The sequence below is a fragment of the Triturus cristatus genome, chromosome 9 (assembly GCF_964204655.1).
Source record: "Triturus cristatus chromosome 9, aTriCri1.1, whole genome shotgun sequence".
NCBI classification, from domain to species: Eukaryota; Metazoa; Chordata; class Amphibia; order Caudata; family Salamandridae; genus Triturus; species Triturus cristatus.
This window is the reverse complement of record NC_140592.1, coordinates 1055477285-1055502511: the sequence shown is the minus strand read 5'-3', so window position 1 is coordinate 1055502511 and position 25227 is coordinate 1055477285. Positions and strand designations below refer to the sequence as shown.

At 43.9% G+C, this 25227-nt stretch overlaps 2 protein-coding genes across 2 annotated transcripts in view; one reads left to right on the top strand and one right to left on the bottom strand.

Annotated features, from left to right (window-relative positions):
* SEC23A (SEC23 homolog A, COPII component) overlaps nucleotides 1-25227 on the top strand; it is a 989636-nt gene that overhangs the window by 497605 nt on the left and 466804 nt on the right. Inside the window, exon 12 of the mRNA XM_085626924.1 lies at nucleotides 2834-2923. Coding sequence (XP_085483050.1) covers nucleotides 2834-2923 — 90 coding nt within the window. The remainder of the gene's footprint in view (nucleotides 1-2833; nucleotides 2924-25227) is intronic.
* LOC146799366 (rhodopsin, GQ-coupled-like) overlaps nucleotides 16616-25227 on the bottom strand; it is a 53054-nt gene continuing 44442 nt past the window's right edge. Inside the window, exon 4 of the mRNA XM_085626923.1 lies at nucleotides 16616-20331. Coding sequence (XP_085483049.1) covers nucleotides 20172-20331 — 160 coding nt within the window. The 3' untranslated portion in view covers nucleotides 16616-20171. The remainder of the gene's footprint in view (nucleotides 20332-25227) is intronic.

Here is a 25227-nt window from a genome sequence, read left to right as displayed (position 1 = left end):
GTCGAATCCGAAGCTACTCCAATTTTGCCCGCTATGTCAATATTTCCAGTAAAAGGGGAATTATGTATAAGAAAGAATGGCTCCATACACATGGGCCATAGTAAATGCACCATTGTAGTAGAATTTAGTGATCAAGGCAAGTCTACATTTAGAGCTTCCCGCCATTTCTATTTCATATGTGGTCAGACGGCATATGTACGTTTGCCTCTAGATTGGGATGGTACCTGCTACATTGGATTCCTTTTGCCACCTGTTCTTCTAGCTCCTCCTGATTATCACAGAAATATTCATTTAGTATATAATAGAGTAAGGAGAGATCTCCCAATAGTCGATTACACTGAAACGGCATGGGAAAAATACATAGATTTCAATAAAGGTCTCTTTCCCTATATAGGTACTGTTACTAATAGTAAGCTGATACGTAGATTAACTAGAACCCTTGAAGCAGTAGTGAACGAAACTATTTCCGCCTTAGGCAATTTAACCGAAGAGCAGTCTGCTATGCGGATTGTTGTGCTTCAAAATCGTCTTGTCCTTGACGTCATCCTGGCTGATAGGGGCGGGGCTTGTAGGGTCATCGGATCAAGCTGTTGCATTTTCATACCAGAAAATTCGCCATCTGTATATAAGGCCATAACCCGCCTTCATAAGATTGTAAGCCAGATACACCAGAATCCAGGCACCTGGACTTGGTCCGGTTGGTTTTGGAGCGTGTTATCAGCCTGGGGATGGAGAGTCCTATCCTTCCTAGGTATTGGCCTTCTCATATTATTCAGTTGCTGCTTATGCCTGCAATGTGGACCAGCGATTTGTGGTCTGTGTGCCACATCGTGCATTCCACATCAAGATTTTCATTCAAGATTCCGGAAAAGGAAAGAAGAACAAATGATGCTATATGAACAGATCAATGGATTAATGAAGATTGATATCTCTTGACGGGCAAGTAGGGGACAAGGAGGGAATGTGGAAATATGGATTTTTCTGGTCAGTTATGTCCCCTATCTTGGACCCCAACGGTTCTATGTGCATGTTACAAGTACATGTATGTTCCCTCCAGTTCCAGTTATGAAGACGCAAATACATGTGCGTCCGCCGTTAACATGTCCTCTGTTGATCCGCCATGAATGGGCCGGATATTCCATTCCTAAGTACGAAAGGCCACCGCCTTTATATGGTTCACTTATGCCATTTTACAGTCCAGGCAAGTAGGCCCTGATTCTGTCATCAAACTCTTCTTGCCTTCTGCCTCTGAAAGCTCCAGTCTGAGCCTGCATCTGTGACCATGAACTTTGTCTCATCTTCTGCGCGGCTCACGAAGCCTGACATCAGCCTGCTGCCTGCAAAAAACTGTATTTCACCTTCGAAGTTATCTGCTCCGATCCCTGCCCAATGCATTCCTGTCTAGTAGTTTAAGTAAACATTCTGCCAGCTACCGAGCAAAGGCCCGGCTTCTCTGTCTTCATGCAAGTAATTCATAGCCCTGTTACTATGGAAGATTCCGCCCTCGCATCTAGTGTAGACACTTAGACGCTTGTACACGCGCTAACAGTCAGTATAGTCAGTATAGAATAAGATTCTACTCGAAGAAACCTCTCTTTTGGATAACTTAGTTCTTTAAACATAGGATGTTAGATATGATTTGGGATTAGGTTGACTTGACCCCCCAGACTTCTTGTCTCCACATGTAGAGCTAAATGTCAAGTCCCCTTCACCCCCTAGTTGCACGTCAATCACACGTCATACTGCTGCGCGCGCATCTATGCCAAGTATAATCTTATAGATCCACCTATATATGACATCATAACCAATTATGTTCCTTTTTTCTCCTCATTACACCCATTTTCGGTTACGCATGTGAATCGTCACCTTCCTTATCAATTGTTACGCCTCCCGCATCTATTTCATTGTAATGTATGTTCTATAAAAGTCATTTCTTGTCAATAATGTATGTACTTCACTTCCTGAACCTTCGTGGTGATGGAACCTGGAGCAACCGATTATAATCGACCACTGGAATAAAGCCCATTCAGAACCTCTAATACCACGGATTCTGCCTCTTATTTACTGAGCTATTTTATTATGTTTCTGTATCAAATTAAGTCCCGGTAATTAAATTATTTACCACACGGCTACTGCAGATTCCTTACTCTACCCTATGTTCCCTCATGAGGATGGCTTGAAATTATTTTGCATTTTTTATTGGCTCTGTCCCCTGTGTCTTTAGCATTTGATGGGGCGGGGTTTGGAATAATTAGGAAGGAACTGTTGTCATCAGTACTTTTGGCTCCTTTTAGGTACTCCGGGTGTCTTTCAAGCAGGCATTCGCTTCAATGAACTGTCGGCTGATGCCAGAGACTTGATACAGCTGTAGTAAATTTCCTAATCCAGTCTTACACCTGGGAACGGCTTCATTAAAGAAAGTTGCAGGAGCTGTCATATCCATCAGAAAGAACATTACCAAAGATTCTTTAAACTTTTGTAAATGCACAGTTTACACATGCAAACTTTGTGTTGGTATCATTTGTATAAAAACAAAATACTTTTTTGACTAAATGTATTGTATAAATGTTTTAATAGTTTGGTGCATCTAGAAATGTGCCAGTAGAAAACCAAGGATCTGCATGCCCCATCATAATCGTGCCTGGGTATTCTTTGCTTAAAAAAAAGGTTATTGAAGTTTAAATTAAAACCAATATAAAAATCCAATCAAATGGCCTGCCACTGGGTGTGTAATAGCTTAATGCCTAAGGGAATAATTGGTTGAAAACCTTTCTTGTTAGAAAATTCTGGTATATTTGAAGTAAGAATTATTATTTATGTGCTTAATTTATAGGAAATAGGAACAGGGGGTACCTGTCAGTGGAAGATATGTGGAATTAACCCCACAACAACACTTGCTGTATACTTTGAGGTCGTAAATCAGGTAATGCATGTTTCTAGTGTCTTTCTTGTCTTTTCTGTTTTGTCTATTTGCTATATTGCTGCAGGTGAGTTGTGGGGGTCTTTAGAAGATGTCAATTGAGGGTTCACAATAAAGAGCTTTCAGTTCTCAATGCATTTCGATGGATATGAAATTTTGCTAAAGGGGTTGGATAAACCTCCTAGTTTGAACAATGTAGATCTTACTTTTCAAGTGTTTCCATTTGGATAATGACAGTAAAAAAGGGCGTTATGCCAACTTTTACGTGATGGAACCTTAAGCATACCTCTTTGCCTTGCTGTAATCTGCTGCTTAAAGTGACTAGACTTAAGCATCAAGAGTTTGACTCTTGAACAGTTTCAGATTAGATTTTCTAGAAAACAAAGTGCACAATATCCGTGTGCATGTGTCGTAAAACTTATTTGCCATTCATGTCAATTTCCATGACACACACATTCCTTAACATACGCACAGATGTATGGCATTCACATGCAGTAACGTCTAACATGCAGTAATGACTATTACACATATTGTGCAATTGTGGAATCGGGAATTGTTTCCACCTTTTAAAACCTTTTTTTGTGCAGTTATTTTAAACATAAAAGGTACCCCCATTTCACAAAAACAGTAATATCGCCTTTAGAACTTTTTGGCTTTACCAGTGGTTCTAGCCATGCTTTACGGCATCCTGATGCTGTGCAGCATGGAGTTTTTAAAAAGATGAAAGCCTTTTGCAGCCGGCCTCGTCATTTTGTAAACTTTCAAAGGCATTATGAAGCAAGCGTTTTATGTTAGGTTTGAGTCTGATTTGTAAACGAAAAGAAAAAGTAGCATCAGCAGCTGGAAGCAACATAGGTGAGAAGGCGCCGGGGGGGGGGTAGTGACACCAAGGGAGGAGGAATCCACACAAGGGGAGTGCCAGGGGGGGAACAACTTGGAGGGCACAGGGATGGAACACTGAGAGTAGCGACAGAGAGAGAGGAGCGTGGGTGAAGCAAATGAACAAGAAAGCGCCACCAGAAGGTGGAGGGAGAATCACATTGCTGAAAAAGCAATGTGGGAGCAATATAAGCACATGAGGGCAGGGGCGAAACACATGGGTGGCGAGAGCTGCAGAGAGGGAGACATAGACGAGGGAGACAGCAGGAAAACACACACACTGTTGTAGAGTGCCTAAACAAAAGAAAAAGTAGCGCCTGAAAACGGACCAGTGGAAGGACACAAGTAATGGGTCCATGCTCCACAGGAGGAACAAACCCAAGTGAAGCCCACATGCACTAAGAAATTAGAAACACACAAATGTTTGCGACAGTGAAACCAACCAGTGGTAAGTAATGGGCAAGCTGTAAGCTAACTGTAAGGTAACAAAATTGGGATTGATTATGACTCGGTAAACTTTCTAGATTACTTAGACTGGATCTTTTTTGGTGTACGGTTGGATGCTCTGAAAAATGTGGCAAGTACATTCCTAAATGTTTGTCTGTTCAACCAATTGCTACTTTATGGGTGGTTACAGGTTTGTGTGTCCTTCTTCCATTCCAGTGACAGTCCTCGGATTCTGCCCGCTTTTCTAAATGTGGAATTTACTTTTGCATAAAGGCTGCATGTATGGGATGGAGACTTCTAGCAGCAGACTTGTTACCATAGAATTTTACAAAGGCATCTGACTAGATCCAGAATCCTTTTGAGCAGTACTTCTGCATGCTGGTAGGTGGCATCGTTCGTCTCCGGCCCTAACAGAAATGACATGTGTGGTGCCTATATAGTCTCCACTCCAGAGCACTGACATCAGTTGTTTTCTTTTTGCTCCAGTCACCCCAGATTCAGGTGGCGATGTCGGGGCAGAGTAGGCGTTAGTCCAGGTTTCCGTGAAGAAGGCGACGTCTGGCGAGAGGGTGTCAAGGAGGTCCCAGATCTCTATGGCGTGTCTGTGCAGGGAGCGTTTGTTGAGGAGGATGCACTTCAGGGCTTCGGTGGTGTTGGCGACCGGCGTGGGAGCGGTGCCCGAGGGGGTGCGGATGGTGGTGAAGGTCTGGCGGCAGTGACGGCAGGAGAATGGCCGTGGGTGGTGTTCGGCGTGGACAGCTGGCACTGGGTGCCATGGTTCTGGGGCTTCAGCTTCCTTCTGTGGAGGTGGCCATTAATCCCCTCTTTACGGTACTTAATCCGGGCCAGATGAGGACTGAACCTGTGCTCCCGTCTGTTAAGCCCTCTTTGGTATTCTTTTGGGCACTAAACCTGTTTCAAGCGCCCCCGTGGACCGGTCTATAGCTCATTTGCACCATCCTGCTCCAGGGTACCCGCTCTGCCATTTCCCAATATCATACTATGTGCAGCTTTGTGGTTGAGGCTGCTACAGTCTATCCTGACATCAGTTCAGTGTGTGACACAGGGAATATAAAAGTCCAGATGCTTTTGGTCTCTTTTCTGCCACCAGCTCCGCTTAATACCGCTTGTGTTTTGGGCCGTTGTTCTCACGTGTTGTGGGATTCGGTCTCGTGCCATCTCCCATCTGTCGCTGATAACACGTGGTACACTCTTACTCAGATGGTCCAGAATGGCTGTCAGGGTGGCTAAATTGCTGTCTCATTGTGGCATGGATACCACAGATTCTGTTAGACGAGCCATGTCTCTCTCTCTAGTTCTTTGCCAGCGTGCCTGACTACGCACCTCTGGCTTTTCTGGTGGACATGCCTTTGAATGGTCAATATCTATTTTGCTCTCAGGCTGACTCCACTTTATGGCGTTTTAGGGATAGCTGGAGTCAAGAGAAATTTTAATTCACTGCTTGCTATACGGTCTTTTCTCCCCCCACTCCCCTCCCCCCGTACTCAGTCTGGAGGATGGTCTCCTTTATTTCTTTTCTGTGTGAGCTGTTAAAGTGCGGTGCCCGTTAGCTTCTTCCTTTCACTCGTAACCTCCAAGTGGCATCTGGTGTGGTGCTCCTGCCCCAGCAGTTATTTTCTTGTTCTCTTATCCTGTCGACAACAGTTTGTGGCCCCCGGTTGTTTTTGAGACTAATCTTATTTCTTGGCCCTGTTAACTTTCTACACCGGTGGCTCCACGGTGTTCTTTGCTTTTTTCCTCAAGTTTCATTGGGGTATTTTCGTGATTTTGTGCTGATGCTCCCTTTCCTGCAGGGTACCTCGTCTGTATGCCTTGCAGCTATTCTTCCATCTATTCCTGACACAATGGTACTCCTTATGAAGGACTCCACATGCCATGCTTTAGTGCAACAGTGCAAGTTGGAAAAGGGTGCACAGGGTCTTATTCCTCCTGCCCCTTGCTGTGGAGCGTTTCTCCACACTGACCAGGGGGTTCCTCCTTCCTCTCTATCTGGCGTCCTTCTTCCCTAGCAAATGCAAAGGCATAGTTCTTGGCTTCAGGTGCATTCTCTGGCTCTGACCTGGATTGTGTTCCTTCTTTTCCCTCTTCAGACGCTAGCCCTGCTTGTGCTGGCTATTACTATGCCTGGACAAAATGGGCTTCTGCCCCTTTTTCATCTTCTCTTAAGGTCCCTTATGGACGTGACGCGTCCTTATCCTGGCATGGGTGCCCTACTCTGCCAATCCTTTCTCTCCTATGCCTTTGCATGGCCTTCTTTACTCTGTCTGCCCTGCACAAAGCTACTGTTACTTTTTGCCTTGGTCGATGTTGTGTTGTAGGAGACGTTTCCATCACACCTCCGATGCCAACCCCAATGGTGGTACTGTTTTTCAGATGTGCCTTCTGCCCCTTTTGGGGTTTATAGCCATTTTTTCATCTTTTGTCTCTTCTTGAACATGAATTCCTTGCCCTCCCACTCTGGGTTGGTTCATATGGAGGTTGGTGATCCCGGGGGATTCTTTTCCGGGGTTTTTTTCCCTCGCTTCTCGAGAGTGCGGATACCATTCCAACTCCTTGGATGGTTCTCTCTCCCTCTCCTAAGGAGTATACCAATTTTTATTTTGGGTGACATCAGGACCCTTATTCATGATGCCACATGGCTTCTTTTCAGGGCACAGATCGTCCTGTGCACCCGGACCTTTCCTTTTCCTTCTAGTCCATATCTTCGTTAGCCTGTAGGCACTACCTTTCGTTACTTCTGGGTAGGCATGGTGACGAGCTGTTTCAGTCCGATATTGGCGAGGTTGTCCAGGAGGGTGGAGGAGTTTGGGTCGCTGGGGTTGTCGACGTGGAAGTTCAGGTCTCCGAAGAGTATGTAGTGCATGGAGGCGATGGCGTTGGTTAACACTCTCATCTGCATAGTTCTTACTCGATTGCTTGCCTTCCTCGAACTATGTTTGTCTGTCCACTGGAGCATAGCCTCATTACTGTCAATTTGATTATTCTTCCACTGCTTACATTTAGAGAACTTTTTATTTCTTTTTCATTAGGCATTCCATGGGCGAGCAAGTGTTTTCCTCTCCTTTCTCATATGCTGCTTGACTCCTCACATACGCGCCCCTCCGTTGCTTCACCTTTACATGCACCCACCAGCTCCTCTGTTGCTGCTCCCCTTCTCTGCGCAGTCCTTGGAAATAAAGTGTATGTTTTAATTTAGTTGTTTTTTTTTTGGTGGGTGGGTGGGCCAGCAGCTGCCATATGCTGCCGGCTGCTCTGCATTCCAAAAAGCGATTTTGCACCCCTCTGTTGCTCCTTCACAGACTACTCGTTGCTTACCCTCATTTTCCCCTTACCTACTCTTCACCTGCTCCCTCACCCATAATGGCCCTTTAAAAAGTAATGATTTTTTTCTAATGGATACTTCTACCTGCAGATTCTTTAATTTTAGATTTCTTATCTTTAAAATATCCCTAGATGCCAGATTGGATCCGTAAGGTTTTATCAGCATTGCTCCTATGTGCCAGGAGGTGGCGCTGTGTGGCTCTGCATAGACTTCGTTCACCCGAGAAACTTCAGCATGCTGTATTGGCTGCTTCGTGCCTTGGGTCTTTAGACCATTGAAAATGGATAATTGAGGGGGTTTGCAATGTTGTGTGAGAGAGAGCTAACTTTCATGTAGGGACCCAGGACAGCCTGCAACTTTAGAGATTACCTCCTCAATGTGCAAGCAGTAATCTTTGCCCTTAATCCATGCCTCTTCACATCCCTCTGTTAGGTTGCGATATCATTTCTCGCCAAAAGTTAACCAATCCTAACTAGTTTGCAAGAGCCCCTTGTCCCCAATTTCCTCTGTAAGTCCCTGGATGGCTGTTTTTGGGTTGCAGTTTAGGGGCCAGCCTAACACAGCTGTCGGAGTGCATAGGATGCATCACTAGTGTTCCTGTATCACAGGACAGACTCAAGTCACATGTAGGAAGGATCTAGTCCCCCCATGACATCTCAGGGACCTGTTGTTGCCCATTCTCCAGATCTTTTCTAGAGCAAATTTAATTAAATGTAGATAATTTAGTTGTATAAGCCGTAGAAGAGTGGAGATTGCTAATCCTCTAAGGGAAATAAGCCTTACTCTACTCTACTGCTTCCGGAGGACCAATGTTTCGCTCCCACTATCTTGAAAAAAGTGATCTGGGGCATTTAATACCAGTATATGGTACAGGCAAGAGACTCATTTCTAGCCCATGTAGTTGGAAATTTAGTCTTAAGAGGACTGAAATCGATTTCCAGTTCTGCTGGATAGAGTTCCAGTGAGTGACATTCTTGAAGCAATGATACAATTGCGATTATATGAGTGAAATTCCCCTCCGCACCAGTCTTCAAATGATTTTATGTGACATCTATGAGTTTTGATTGTTTGATTAAGTCCCAGGCTCTAAAACAGTGTGCATTTTAAGTCAGCCATATGCTCTCCCTCAGAGGGTTGTTCCCTGTTAACTTGAGCTTCCAGACCTTATCACCTGTAACCAACAAATACCATTTCTAGTCACCTTTGTCAATGTCAAGAAAATTATGGAGCCATAGAGATAGACCATTAGACCAGAGCCGTCAAATACGTCTAATTCCAGTCTATACAAAGGGTCCTCTTCATTTCTGATGAACCACCCTAGATTGGAGCGAGCTGAGATGCCCAATAAAAAAACGATATTCTGGACACCCAGGTCCCATTGACTGGGTACATGTTTGTAAGGATCCCCTAGGCTACATGCTTGCTCAAAAGTAAATGCGAGTAAGGGCACAGAATTCCTTGTAAAACTACTTTAGGGTTCCATAAGGGTAGTTTTGCAGTATGTAGAGCTTTCTTGGGACTGCAAACATTTTGAGCAGAGCAGTTATGCCCATAATTGTGAGGGAAAGTGTTTCACAGCTTTGCAAGTATTTACTTAGTCCATGCATAAGAGGGCTGACATTGAGTTCCCAGCATGTCTGTGGGTTCTTTGAGGTGTGCGCTCCAAGATATTTAAAATGATCAGTCTGGATTTGTAATTGTGATTGCCTGCCCATGGCCAAAAGACCACCCTTCAGTGGAACAATCACTGATTTATCCCAGTTTACCTTGAGGACTGAGGTATCAATGTATACGTCTAGAATGTCCATCAGCCTCTGCCCATTCTATCTCGGAACTCGGGAACAAAAGCATTGTGTGCGAGTCTGGCCACCTGGAGCCTACCACATCTTGTTCCTGATCCATTATAGCATTAAAGTTTCCTTTATGATTGTCCTTATGGATTGTCAACTGGTAGTTCAGTGAGGCGGTGAGGTTTAGTGATTGCGGTTGGGGCACATGCACTCAGCCATGCAGCCCTCTACTGAATTCGTGATCAAGACATAACGTCCCAAGTCACCTTTCCTCAACCAAGAGACTGTGGGGGACAAAGGATCTATGGATCAGGACTGCCACTCTGCGAACCCCTAGTGAAGTCAGAGTGAAATATTATTGAGTATTCATACTTGCCAAGAAAATGCACTTTGTGCCTAACATATAGGTTTCCTGTAGCAACAGGTTGCAGAGGTGTGGTGCTTAAAAAAACAAAAAACTGCAGGACCCCATCTATTTTAATCAGTTTGTTAAGACCATTCACATTTCATGAGGACCCGGTCCTCATTATGGTCTAGACTAGAGACTGATCCTTTCCATCCATGAGTTGTCAGTCAAAGATAAAGAAGTAATGTATTTGGTCTGCTGTACTGAAGTATAAAAATCGTAAACCATGGGTAACTAATCTCCCTCCTCTTAACTCCACCCCATCCTATAGTTCAATACCAGAAGCATCTGTTGCCCAACTGGTTAATCATCCCAACTTAAAAATATTTCCCAAAAAACAGACTGATGGCACTCCATGTAGCCTTGTAGCTCCTTTTGTGTCCGGCGGTCAGCATATGACTGATGTCCCTGGCTCATGCCATTTGATATGCTGGCATCTTGAGGGGTCCTTCTCTCTGCCACCCAGTCCAAGGCGCCACCAGGGCTGTTGATAGAGTTCCCGTTGTGAAGCATTTCCAGTTAAGCAGGGAAGAGTAGCATATAATCCAGCTGTATAGCTATGTTTTATTCCCATGAAAACATTCGCTGTTGGTGGTGAAGCTTGCAGCAGTCCATAAAAAATCATAACTTCGCCAATTCAAAGAATCGCTCCCTTGCGTCACCATGCTGTACAGAGAGTTTTGTTGTCATCCATGTGATTGAGCAAACTTGTAATGAGAGATTATAGTAGTGTTGTGGGTGGGGGCCTCTGTGTCAGGCCCTGGTGCACCCTCTCAGTTACGAATCAGGGGTATAGATAATCTGACAACAATCATGATGGCAAGCATGCAAGAATTGCTCCAGGTGGTTGCCTTCAGGACCCTCTTTTACACTCATTGATTAGATTCCAGAAGACTACTTACTGAACTTTGAAGGGCATGGGTGGCATATGTATGGGTATCTACTGGCTCGGCAAGCCGACGTCCGCCTCTCCTACGCATTCTACTACCTTTCTTATGTCCTGTCATAGAAGGGACACATCTAGCTCCACTTACCTTGTTTTGCCCTCCAGTGCCACTCGGGTGTCCTGGACTGACTGTAGAACAGTTGTGGTGGAATGCGAGCCCCCATTAGTTGCTTTTGTTTCCCTTTCAGCTCCGGGTAGGGGTTGTTGCATTATGTCAGTGGCCGGTTTAATGAATTTGTCCTTTTTTTCCGGAAGGTGGTTCTGTGCAGGTTCATGTCTTGCCATGATATGAACTTCTTACTCTTGAAGATTGGGAGGGACGCAGAATTTGTACACTATACAGTCAGGCAGTCAGAACATGTGAGGAAATGTCCCAAAATAATGCACAGGCTCTCTGGTGAATTTGGGGGGCACTTATTCATCAATTCATGTCTCCCTCCATTCTGGGCATCACCTGCGCCTTTTCGTAACCCCTCCCTCCCTTGTTTCGCCAAGAAAGAGTGAGTGCATGTTGAAGCACTTGGGACATGAACAGGGATTCTTACTATCCCTGCTCTCACTACTGTTGTGCAAATGTTGTCATGTGCCATAACAGTTGGCCGCTACGTCCCCAGCAGTGAACTTTGCACGGAAGGGACGCCACTCTACAGCTTTCACCACTAGGTCACCCCAGAGGCCACTTGTCGAAAATGGGAAAACAAAAAACACCCACCTAGAAAGGGGAAAGGTTCCAGGTTGGGCTTGCCAGCAAATTAGCAGGAGGGAGGAGGACGGGGTGTGGGGCCACCACAATGACCCAGATTCAGACGGTGTAGCAGCGAAATGTTTCATAGGTGCTACCGGTCACTCATGCGCTTCAAAGCCTCTGTGCACCTTTTCAAACTCAACCCACCTTTCAAGCCCCCCCCCCCCCTCCCCCTCGAGACACCTGTGGAGTCATGATTCTAATCCAGTGACGATGGTGTCGTGCCAAAGTCTGTTTTCACTGGGGCAGCCACCATCTTTGGCAACTTCAGCAGCCCCACAAAGTCCCTGTTAACTGCAACAGAAGGTCTCCTGGGCCTCTCTCCTGGGCCTGTGGTGCCAGCTGGATCCTCAGCACATCTCATGCGCAACTGGCACAAGCACCCCTTCAAGTCATGAGTTTCAGGCCCTGATGGCTGAATGGGGTGGGCAGCCAGGGAAGTTCCCAACACTGTCATTCAGAATATCATAGGAGAACTCCGTTGAGGGCTGGGAGGCAATTAAGGGATTCCTCAAACAGCATGCGTGCTCCAATTCACATGCCAACTTCATTGCTTCACATCTGGGCTTAGTTTCAGGGGATGCAGTTCTGCCCATCGGCCTAAGCCATGGCTGCCCTCCAGAAGAATGAATTGTCCCACTGTATCCAAGAGGTGTCTGCTCTCCTCCCGTCCCCTTTGAACAGTCTTTGCCCCCATTCCAGGCCATTGAGTTTTCAGTGTGCTCCAATACCCGCACAGCTGTTTGGGTGACTCATTCTGCATAGTGTCCTCAGGCAGGGGAATTAACAATTGTGACCACTGGTCTCGGAGGCTGTCGCTTCATCAGGGCTTCAGGAAGGTTGCTGCTCATTTTAAACTGGATTACACGTCTCTAAAGGTACGAAAGGTGCAGGATTGTGGAAGCAATAGTATGGTGCTCTAGACAGCTGAGGCCACAATCTTCTGTGGCCAGGGCACACCACTTGGATTTCTCATGTGTCGTACTAGTTCTGATTTCAGTTTGAGTAGTTAAGGAATTAAATCATCTGTATTCTGGAACCCCTGCCGATCTGATGTAAGAAGCCCATCATTCATTTTAAATTATGTGAAGTTTGGTGTTTGGTGACAATTACTACTCTTTTACAAGCTCATTAATGACTTGTATCTTAGTTATGTTTTGATGTTGCTTTAGATCACTTGCATTCTGTTGATCGGAATCCGTTTGACTGACTTTACCTGCTAATTTTAAAACTGCTGCATTCAACTTTATAACTTTTGAGGTTCCATATAAAAGTTGTATATGTTTTCTGCAAAAGTTCCAAAATGGAAACTTTCAAGGGCGAGGACATGTGTGGAGTCTGATTCTCTTGCTTTTTCTCTGAACGCAAGCCCTAAGGGAAAAAATATACTGATTTACTCCATTTTTATGTGATCTTTTAGTATTGTCTTTTTTCCCTGACCAATTTTTAACAGCTGATTACAGCATGGTGGTGATCCATGCATTTCCATAGGCATGTCTTAACTGATTCTCAGTACCCATTTGTAAGAAGCTGGCTCTGTATATACTATACCAAAGTAAGGTATAGTGTGCACATAATACAGTGGATCCCCAGAGGTTTACACAGGCTTAAGGAGATAATGCTAAAAGCTCTATTTGTGGTAGTGTGGTCTGGCAGCAGGCTTATCAGGAGGGCTTTGTTAAGCAAACTTAGCAAATGATAGAGATGAACATTTAGTGCAATAGGCAAATTTGCAATCCAATCCTATGGAAGGAAAACAGTTGTGTACATTTACTGGTAAGTTCTCGACTTACACATCCAGTCTTAGGGGGTCTAAACCAACACTGGGTAAGGGTCAGATCAACGTAGGTACTGCACCCTCAGCAGCACTGAGGGGGCTGGGTGTTGAGGTAACTGGGCCTAATGTTAGTTATGGAAACTGGAGGCACCCACAAGAGATGCTTGTTGCAGTTAAGTACCTGCAGTTTCAGGGCGCAGGCTCGAGGGAATTAAAGTAAGCACATAGAGGCCGCAAGGCAACACCAACCAAACGCCACCAGCTGTACCAGGGCTGCCGGGTGCATGGTGCAAATCAGCTTCACGCGTCCAATGCTAGCAAAGGGGAATCTCGGTTGCACAAAGAGGCTGTAGGCTCGGACCAGGAGGCTATACGAAGGTGACCCAACAGCAGGGCAGGTAAGTAGAGGTCTCAGTGGTCACCTAGGCACCGTCGGCAGGGCTCCCCAAAGTTGGGGGTGGAGGATCCAGGGGTGCCTTTAGGTGTCAGATTTTCTTTACCGGAGCCGGTTGCAGAGGGTGGGGGACTTTTCGGGATGAGGCTACAGGCATCTTCATGGAGTCCAGTAGAGGTCAGCCACTGATGGTGTTGAGGTCAGGATCGCTAGGGAGACTTCACTAGACAGGTGAGTCACTCAGTCTCGAGCCGTGACGTCGAGTCCAGAGTGGGGCAGGAGCTGCGGTTCCAGCTGGATCCAGATTCCTTGTAGTTGATTTCTTCTGTACAGGGCCGCTGTCCATGGGACATCTAGTCTTTGTTGAAGATTAGGCAGTCTTCCTCGTTGTACCGGAAGTCGCTGTCCACAGGACAGGCGACTTCTTCTTTGCAGGGGCTTTAAAGCTGGAGACAGGCCAGTAGGGCTGGGGCCAAGTCAGTAGGCGTCTTCAGACTTTGCTATACAACGTCTTCTTCATCCTTCTTCGTAGGTTGCAGGAATCTGAGGACCAAGGTTCAGTGGTTCCCCTAAATACTGAATTTTGGGTTGTTACAGGTACTGGCAGATGGTAGCCAATGGGCTACTTGTCTTTAGGGTGACTACACCCTTTGTATGTTAGCATCCCCTAACCTGATTGGCTAAAATCCTTCTATTCAAGATGGAGGATTTCTAAGGAGGGGGTCACCACGGTCCAGGGTACCTTAGGGGTGGTCCTGGCAGAGAGGGGACACACCTCTCCCAATTACTTATTTTCCCGCCGACCTTGCCAACAAAAGTTGGGCTTGGTGAGGGGGCGGGCTTCTCCACTAGTTGGAGAGGTTCTGGCTAGCATATCAAAGGGCAGGAAGCCTTTGAGGTTTACTGCCCTGAATGCTGTTCCTGCTTGGGGGTTGGTGTGAAGCACCTCCACCCCAAGCAGCCTTCGTCCCTGACCCACAAGAGTACAAGGGCTCCCACCTCAAGGAGTCAGAAACATGTCTGAGTGTGGCAGGCTGGTGCAGTCCAGTCAGCTGGACACAAGGGAGTTGGTCGTTTTTCACGGAGCATCCCTTAAGATGCCCTCCAAGTGCATATTTATAATAAATCCAGCACTGGCAACAGTGTGGGTTTATTATGCTGAGAAGTTTGTAACCAAACCTCTTGGCATTCAGTAAAGCCATCATGTGGCTGTGGAGGTCGTAATGACAACCTCCCAGCTCATGTACTCAATATGGCTTCACTGCACTTACAATGTCTAAGAATGGACTTAGACAGTGTAGGGGCATATTGCTTATGCAGCTATGCCCTCACATGTGGCGTAGTGGGCCCTGCCTTAGGGCTGTGAGTTCTGCTAGAGGGGTGACTTACCACAGGCAGTGTTCTGTGGGCATGGAACACAGGAATGTGTGCCATGTCGACTCTCAAGTTTTGTTTGCACCAAAACACACAGTCTGAAGTGGCAGGACATATGTGTTAGGTCTCTGAGGGTGGCACAATACATGCTGCAGCCCTTACAGACCCTGTCTGGTCACAAGGCCCTTGGTACCAGGGTTATCTTTTACAAGAGACTTTTATGTGGGCCAGAGGTGTACCAATTGTGGAAAGAAAGAACAGTTTTGGGAAAGAACACAGGCACTGGGAACCTGTGTGACTGGGACCCAGTGCACATTCAGTCAAAGTGCATCAGATATCAGGCAAAAAGTGGGGGGTGACCATTCAAAAAGGGGCACTTTCCAACATCATTAAAAACTTTAATGGTGTTTATGGAACAGTTCCAGGTTGTCCAGTTTAACACAAGTACTCTTAGGCTTTTAGGCACTTACACTGGTCGTAAAATGCAATTTTTCAAATCAGAAGACTCCCCCACCAGTCTTTTGGTGTTGGCTATAATTTCTCTCACCTCCGTTCTGCATGCAACTGTTTTCCTCTCTCGACTGCAGCCTCTACCACTTGTTAGGGGACACTAGCATCACAGTATTTTCTCCCGGCATCGTTACCCACCTCTCCACATTGTTTTTTCCAGTTAGACATGCAGTGATTGTAGTAGCCTTCTTCTCATTTGGACTTTGGTACGATGGGTGCCTGTGTATTTAGTATCTATACCTTGCTAGCACCAGTCATCATTGTTTGGGGAGGAAGTGGCACATCCAGTTGTGTTTCCCTTTTGGGTTGCAATCCTTCCAACCCTTGGGTCTCTACTAAAAATATGAATGAAAAAAGGGCTATGGAGCTCTCTGTTTAAAAAGCCTAGGTTGCAAGGCTGTGAAGTCAAACCGATCGCACATTCAAGTTTTTGTGAACGTGAGTCAGTGTAGAATATTCTGACTGGCGTTTGCTATCGTTAGGAACAGTAGGTTTCTCCATTTGTGAAAAACATTAACAGTAATCGTGAACTTTTGCACTGGTCTCTTAAAACATGGCTATGTTATGGTGGGCTAAGCATATCAGATTACAAATGGACGGTTGATTGGCAAAATATGAGACTTCCTTTACAACTATTGTAACATATTACACACATTTCATTTAGAGGTTGAGGCTTTGTATTACACAAGTGCAAGGTAAGTACATCCAGCCAGTACCCAAAAAGACTTAAAACGAAAACTGATGCTAAAAGTTACTTTTAGAAAGAATCTGATGATTGTAATGAAATGCAAATGTATCTGGCTGTGTTAAATGTGAGAAGATATAACATTTTGGACAAGTGCTAAAGGACATGGTTTCACTGTGCATAATGGCATGTCTGGCTTAGTTAGATTTCTGTAACAGGAAGTAGGAGCATGTTTAACTCAATGTTGAGAATGCTACTTTTCAATAATTATAGTTAATGCCATTCTGATTTCCTGTCGAATGTGTGTAACGTTGGAATATTACAAAATAATTAACATGATAAATGAAGACTAATTCTGTTACATTTACTGCTTTTCGCGTCTAGATATTTTTTATGTACTTGCCATTTTTAAAGATTTTTATTTATAATTATTTTTATAATTTCCGCTTTTTCAATGTCAGAGCCACAATTCCCAGTAAAGTATATTCACTAAGAAATATTTCAAACAATGGTATTATGACACAATTACTTGCAACACAAAATGGAATAAGTCAGTAAGCTACATTTTATCTTTCATTGTTGCTTTATGGGTATCTGGTCTTTGAGACCAATCCTGAGTAGACAACCGTAAGGGGTGATTTGTTTCGTTGAACATGTCATCCGTAATAAGAAGTTGTCAGTTTTCATTTCGAGAGAGCATTAATCACTGCTCACCACCACACATTGATTGATCGTTTTTTGTTTCACGGAGACCTGTTTTCCTGAACTTACTTACCATATAGGAGACTTACGTTATGGGGATATATGCTGTGCATTTTTGACAATCGTGTGCAATGTAACGTTCATGAAGTAAATTTTGGGGCTTGTTGTGAAACTTGTAACACCTTCCTTGCTTTGTCATTAAAAATCACCTTCTGGTGATTTAGACAGGTGATGTGACGGATCATTTCCACAGATCTAGCCATACCGCCTCGTCAGGAGACTGTTTTTCCTTCAGACCTATTTATTTATTTATCAAGGGTAATGGACATACTTATACCTGTTAGGAAAGCTGCAATCAAAGAGGCATCGTCTAGCCACATAGTAGCTACCACCAAGCATGCACCTTCCCCACCTACCAATCCTCCTCAAATGCATCTGCACTGTAGAGACTAAACCTAAAGCTGGAGTCTTGCCAAACTAACACTGTCAATGAGAAAAAAGTATCTATTAGTTTACTGTTCATCCCTTTCGAAGGGCATGAAGGGGATAAATCTACATTCTTTCTCTGCTTTCTTAGTGCCTTGGAGTCCCTCTGGGTGACGTAGAACTTCAAAATGCTAATTACCATTGCATTATCTTTCTCTGCCCAAATGAGGTGAAGGCACTTCATCCACGGTAGTATTAAGTCCTCCCCATCTCAACCCCACCACCAAATCCCACTCTGTGCCGACTTGTTTGGCCTAAAAACTGCTGGCTGACTTCCTCTTTTGCGGGCTTCCCTGTAGCTGTAAATTGCAGTCATCTGATCCCTTTCTATGTCCTTCCCCACCTTTGCTGGGTAATAATAATAATAATTCCTATTTGTAAAGCACAAACATATCACCCTAAAGGGTTTTCACGGCGCCGGGGTCCGTCTGGGAGATTAAGTGAGCTATTGCCCAGAGTCACATGATGCTGAACTGATCTACCACCGGCGAATGGAACGCGAGCCCCGCGCTGCGGAGTCAGATGCTCTGGCTGCTGCGTCACACCCTGTCTAATGGACAGACTGTTTGATCTGGAATTCTCTATCCATCTGCTGAAATAAATTATACATCCTATATAAACATTACATTTAATATTTTTATTAATGTGTATTAAAAATGCCGTTGGGCTCGCCATTCACCACCAAAAAGCTCCCCCCTTCCTTGTATGTTGCTCCCATTCTTCCTCCCCTTACTGTTGTCTGTCCTGCTGCCCGCTTCTTCAGCCCATTGCTTCCTTCACCATTATTGGTGTCTTCCCTCTCTCCTATGCCCTGCCGCCATTCCTGCCATTTCTTACCCATGTCACTTCTGCCTGCCCACTCTTCTGCCCCCTACCAGTGCTTTATGCTGTTTCATCAAGGAGTTGCCTGCCTCTGAGTTTTCTGTATGAATCATTATTCTTAACCTCAATCTATACCCAGTATATTATCAGGAACTTAAGGCCTCCCCCCTCTCCCTCGCTCTGACCAGGAACCACCACTTTGTTGACCAGCCACACCACGAACTTCAAACCTCAAAATATCGCATGAGGGCAATTTGCTAGCACAGTGGATGAAAGCACACTTTTTCTGCAAAGAAATGGTTAAAAAAGTGCCAAGGAAGGGACTTTCATTTAACTATTCCTAACTTCGAGCATACAAAGTAACATTACACAGTTCCATGTAAGTGTCTTGTGAGATATGCTTTTTCAGGTATTTACTATGTTTATTTGGGCAGATAGTGGAAGTGAAGGTATACGGATGGTTCTACTTCGTTTAAGTCGTAATTACTGTGATTGTTCTCGCTGTTGTGAGATGGCAGAAATGGAAAAAGTGTTTTAATATTAATTTTAGTCGTTCCTATAGATTATAGAACTTCCTCATTGTTTTACAATACACCTTATGCATATTTTATCTTTTTTTTTCTAAACAAGACTTTACGCATTTTTTTAAATGTCTGTTCTCCATCGAAAATAGAATCTTGCGAACAAGACTTCGTCCATAAACGAAGATCTTGAGACAGAGTGACCGAGTATTGTAGCCAGGAGACAGGACCTGACCCTATACACCCTATACACCCTATAGACTGTCTTAACTGTCATCTGCCTGTGACACGTGCCATGCAAGTTTCGCCCTTCCCCGCTACTACAAATTTTCACTTCCCTATCCACCCTCCTATTTAGCCTTCATTCAAGAACACCGCCACACACCTATACAATGATTCAGAATAAAGTTCCTTTTTCCCAAGGAGTCTGAAACTCTGCTCTCATAGTAAACTCAGTAAAATAGTTTCTGCTTTCATTGCATCTACGTACAATGTTAGTTTTTTTCATTTCTACACACCTACTAATTCCCTGTGTTACTTGTATTTGTACGAGACTCCTGTGCCAATCTTTACCCCTACTCTGCCCATCTGTGTTGGGAATTTATTTTGCTTGGTTGAGTAAAGATGCATTTAAAGTGGACTGATTGACATCTGCTTTATTCCAGGAAGTGAACTCTGTGTCGAGTTTTCCTTGATTATTCCTACAGTATTCCCACATGATGCGGTATAACTTTTTCAGACGGATCCATCCACTCAGAGGAGCATTTATGCCTCTGATTAAAGTCCAGTGGCTTGTAATAGAGTGGAACTTGAGGACGTGCACTCTCATTCCATATTGAGCCACACTTTGAAATTACCTCCACCGTCTGCCCCTCTTGTTACTTTCAGGAAAGTTAAAAATATCTTCCTCCTTCGTGACAATTTTCACCATGACTGTGTTAAGTGATCACACCACGTGAGGAGACTATGGTCTGTGCTGCATGTTCAATGCTGTAGACTACTAATAACAGACACGCAAGGGCATCTTTGTTGTTCCATCGGTCGTTTCATACTTTTATTAATTGTATGCAACTCCCCTGGCGGGAAGTTATTGAGCTGCGGACTGTGCGGGTACCTTTTCCGAGTATACCTCATCCATCAGTGATGTTTGGACAAAATCTTCTTCATAACCCGAATGCGTTGAGCTTGGCTTGAGCCCAAGCTTCTGCTTAATATTTGAAGGAGCAAGGTACAGATACTTATTTTACAAGTCGAGTGCTTTGAAACCTTTGGTGCTCTACTGTGACGTCATTACACGGTCAGTCCATTTACGTTTTCAACACAGATCGTTTCTGTGATTTCACTTAGATATCAGTGTCTTGGTTTCCTGAAGAGCTCCTCTAGACTTTGCCATGCTATGCATTCCACATTTTTTTCTTGTGCCTTCATTTGTGAGCAGCAGTCTGGCTTGTGCTCCCGGGAAGACTGAGGCGAGATCTCAGGCTTAACCCTGTCTCTCTTGTCGAAGGGGGCGCATTCGCTTCCAGATGTGCAGATGCCTGTTTGAATTTCTTCCATGTTTCTTGCATCGCCTTCCTGTATTTTCTAAGAAGGAAGAAAAGAAGAATTTAGACAGAGAAATACTCCATCCTCTACTGCTGAATGTACTCAGGTGATGATTATTTGCGATTTTTTTCTGTAAATAGATATTAATGCACTTAAAATGTATCATACCCTAGCGCAAAGTCCAGCACATCAATTGTCGGAACATATTCAAAGACTACCTCCATGGGTAGCAGCACTTGGTTTGCTTTTTGCATTAGATTAAATACAAAGCAAAATAGTCTATGAAAACGCTTGTCTGTAGTATTTGTGGATTCTTGTGAAGGCTCGCCCAAATATATTGTGAAAGGGATGTACCCCAGAGATTCCTGTGAAGGGTTGTGATCAATATAATAAATAGAGCCCAAGCGAGTTCGTGAAGGTCTCTCTCTACCCCAAACCTGGCAGGGATATGTCATCCAGAATAATAATTTCGCACAGTCGGCCCGCAGTTTGCGGAATACTTTATTTACTGAACTACATGCGAGCAAATTTAAGGAAAACCGAGCCAGAGTGGACTTGAAATTTCATTTTCCTAAAAATGTTGAAGTCTGCCTATTCCTGGACGCAGGTTCAGTACTAATCCTAAGACTGTCCCGGAGTGGAGCCAGCTCGGCTCCCTCCAGGACCAGTGCTATCTGGACTTGTGCGCATTTCACATCTTTAAAAAAATTGAAGAATGGGGGGACCACGTTATCTCGTTTCTATGTAATGTGTATGCCAAAAAAGGACAGCCATTATGTGGGGGCAAAAAGTATATATAGAATACACAGAGTTGCAAATGTTGTTTCGAAATTGGCAGTTAAAGAGAGCGGGTACATAGGCGAAATAATTATTCGGTTTGAAGAGAAACGAGAGTATTAAAGAGAGCAGGTACAATGTGGTTCATTATAATGATAACCCCTATCTCAATGGCAGTGATATCTACCTACTTTTGTTATCCAAATTGTGGATGGAACATTCTTACACATGTGAAAAATCTAGTTTACTATTACCTTTGGGCAGTTTCTCTTTTAATCCTCACGTGGTTAGCTAATTTCCCAAGCAAGCATTCACCCACATAATATAATCGAATTGTGTGACTAATAAGGACCATCATTTTAATGTGAAACCGACTGTGCCCTTGTGGATCGTGATATGAATGAATCGAATTAGTGCATACCATGCTTGAGTTGTAAATTCTATCTTAAATTGTTTACATGTGCATACCATTATTTCATCAGAAGTTGTGCATAACCACCATTAAGTAAGAGAGAAGCTGGGAAAATTGAGGCAAAGGAAACCGTGAAACATGGGTGTTCAAATAATAGGTGGAAGTGAGAGGGAAACTCTGAGATCGAGATGGCAGCGAAACTGGTAGGGATTAGGATGTGCGTGCCATTTGAGGCATTATTCTGGCCCTCCTTGTCATAGGATAGATATTCAAGCATTATGATGGCCTTCCTTGGCATATTCTGGACATCGTGGTGGCACTTACATAAAGTGGACCTCCATGGCATATTGTGGCCATTCTCAACATATGGAGGCTTGATATAAGGTATCCATTCTTGGCAAAGTGTGGCCATTCGAAGTAATATGGGAGACTGGATATATGGCTCTCCTCAGTTGTCTGTTATGGTAATTCTAGGCATCATTTGACTATCTCTGACACAATAGTGGAAATTACAACACGTGTTTATGCTTTGCATATTGTCAGCAGTTTGTCGCTGCTGTGGCTAACCCCGACATATGCTGGTTTCCCATGCCTTCTATTGTCACCCTGACATTGGTCGTCTGCATTTGATGGCTCAGGCTAGCATGTAGTGGTGAATATGTGAAATTATGTTCATGCAGGTCAGTAGTACTTGTGAATATTTGATGAAAATACTGAGCTGGTACTTAAGGACAAAACCTGCAGATTTAGTCAAAGTAAAAAGTTTGTATTTTGCTGACAAAAAAAGTTATTTAAAAAATTTACAAGTTTTGTTTGGGGAAATTTGGTTTATTTACCCAACAGGAAAACATGGCATTTGGGAAATATCTGGCTAATGTTTGGGAGCAAAGTTATTAATTTTCCATATTGTATTTAAAGTTGATATATATGGGACATTCCTTGCTGAGCCGGAGACTCCTATTGTTGTTGTTTCATTGGTGCCAAAGGGTGTTTGCTACTGCTGGTGTTAAGTCTTGATACATAATGAGTCATTGCTTCGTCTAGATTGGTAAATATTTTTGAAATATTATCTGTCTGAGACCCTTATGGGTGTGTCTGCTGTCTAAAACTACATGATAGCTCTAGTGAATGGGACCCATACTGACTAAGGCACTGAACACAAGTTGCACAGTGCTGGCAGGATGGTAAATCTGTACCTGTAAAACCGGTACTACCCAGTAACACCCCACCAGTACAGTGCAATTAAGAGTTTACCCCCAAGGAATTGGTAATAATCATGCAGATCTGGTTTTAATAGTCAGTTTTTTGCACGATATTCCCTTTCTAGTGGGCGTTTTTGCTCACATTTTCCCCCTGCTCTGGACGCTTGGTAAATGTGAGCAGAGGGCTGCTTCGGGAAGGAGGAAGGATGGTGGGTAGGGTGGTAGATGGCAGCATAATCTGTAGCCTTACATGCTCCCGCTGGGCCATGGCTGGGAGTCGGGTGGGGGCGGGAAAATGGGGCTGTACTGAAATAAAGCCAATTCCCTAAGCAATGTGACTGGCAGGATTTTACAGCTGGTAAAACTAGATGTTGTTCCTGCACCCAGTAAATCTGGATGCGGGAACAAGACCCCATACATGATTGAGTTTACCGGCACTCCATCTGGACATTATGCTCAACTCAACTCATGATCTAGGATTGAGAGATATGTTTAACCTATCATTCCCGCCCTTCCCCTGCCCCATTCACACAGATTTTCAGTTGAACATTATGATTCATAGTATGACTGCAAATCTGCGCAGAAGCTAAAATGGGAATACCAAAAGACTTACTTAGAGACCAACAGCTGGTCCGAAGAGTGTCCCGGCAAAAGAGATGGAAGGTAAAGATAAATAACAGTGTTATATGTGTACTGAAAAAAAACAAGAGGACATGTCAAATTGCATACCCAGATTTTGTGCACTGCCTATCAACCCAAGCCTTTCTTTAACCACTTTTTAAAGAAATGGGAGTGGGAACTGCTGTATTTTGTCAGGTTTGCCTTTGATAGTGTCTGACCTCTCATACACCTGTAAAGATAAGAAATGTTTGGCCATTAAAATGTTATAATATTGGAATATTTAATGAAGGTCTATTTAGACCAAGCTCTAAAACCTTTGACGTTTGTGGTTTATTTGAAAATTGTTTGGTAAAATCTACACTTTGGCCCCATTTTGTTAGAAAAAGTTCAGGGGCATGACCACTCAAAACCCCTCTTGAAGGGTAGCTTTAAGATCTGCTTAGTAAACATTGTATTTTTTGGAATTGCACTTTAAACTGGGTCATTTGCTTATTTTCTTACCAAATTTCATTTTTTTGCGGGGATGAAAGAAATTCCTACGGCCTTTCCAGAAAGCATTGGGATTGTATTTTTTCACTACCTCAGTGCTATATGGTTTAAAGTGGTCGTTGTTTTCTTTTTCTGGCTACTTCCTTGTCATCGGTGCAACTCTAATGGACTTGAGGCTCACATTCTCTTGACATAGTAATTCCCCTTGAACAGATTTTGAAAATTTCTAGCAGGCAGCAAGGCAGCACCTCCTGGAGTTTTCCAGCAATACAGTTTCTGTTCTGTCACAGTGCATCTACTCGGCTATAGAGAGCATTGAAGGCAGGTGCAAGGGGCGGAACAAACTCAGCTGCTCCACTGAGGCAGGCACACCAATCCACTGCAGCCAATACATTGTTGCTCATGAGTGACCTGTAGCATAAGTCAACGTAGGATGAATGGTGTGTGTGGCCAAGTCAGACTCCTCTGGTCCTGGCTCAGGACGAGAAGGCGCTAATGCGGGGAAGACAACGAGCATCATAACACACTGGAAATCGCTGCATTTCGAGATGAACTACTGTTAAAGAACAAACCAAGACACCGACCGTCTTGTTCTCGCTCCATCAAAAAAACGCCACGATTCAAGCGCACAGATATCTCCACTTCCCGCCCGCAACTGGGTCCATTCACTACCAAGATACCACAAGTCCACTACAGAATTGATTCTTCCTCTTGTTTCTGCAGTAATGCAGTCACACATAGGTCCTGATGAGGATCTCCACATGAAAGGGGATCTGAAACGCGTCGACCTTTAGTCTGAGGCCAATCTTCGAGTTAAACTAAAATAGAGTTTTCCGTGATTGTTATTTATGTAGTATTGATGGCCTTTACAATGTATTTTGTAATATTGAAATTTGTACAGATATGAGTGGTATGAATGGGTATGACTGACGTATTTAATGTTTTTTTGTACAAAAAGTTCTTTGTTGCGTCTTCTCTAAAAAAAGTGAATTTTGTACACAAAAAATGTTTATCACTTTAAGTTGAGTCTTTTGTTTGGGGCACAATGTAGTGTTATGTGTTTTTTATAATTCAAATCATTGAAGATTAAATCTGACAGAAAAAGTAGTCATCAGTGTGATTTTTCATTGATCACACTTTGAATGTGAGTATGAGATAAATAATGGGCAGCACTGGCAGCTCTCTTTGTTTTGTTGATATTATTAGGCTAAGCCTTGCTGCTGACTAGCCAAGACCCTTGATTGTTTTTTCACATAAATATGACTGAGCACTGCTAAATCAGGCCCTGCTATCTGCAGCCTAATGCTAAGACACCTGCTCTATATGGTCACTGCATTTTTAAAGATTAATAATAAAGCCATGGTGGGCAATAATTGTAATATCTCTGTTCAAGCTGTCCTTGTAGTGGTCTATCCCAATTAAAAGGCAGATGCT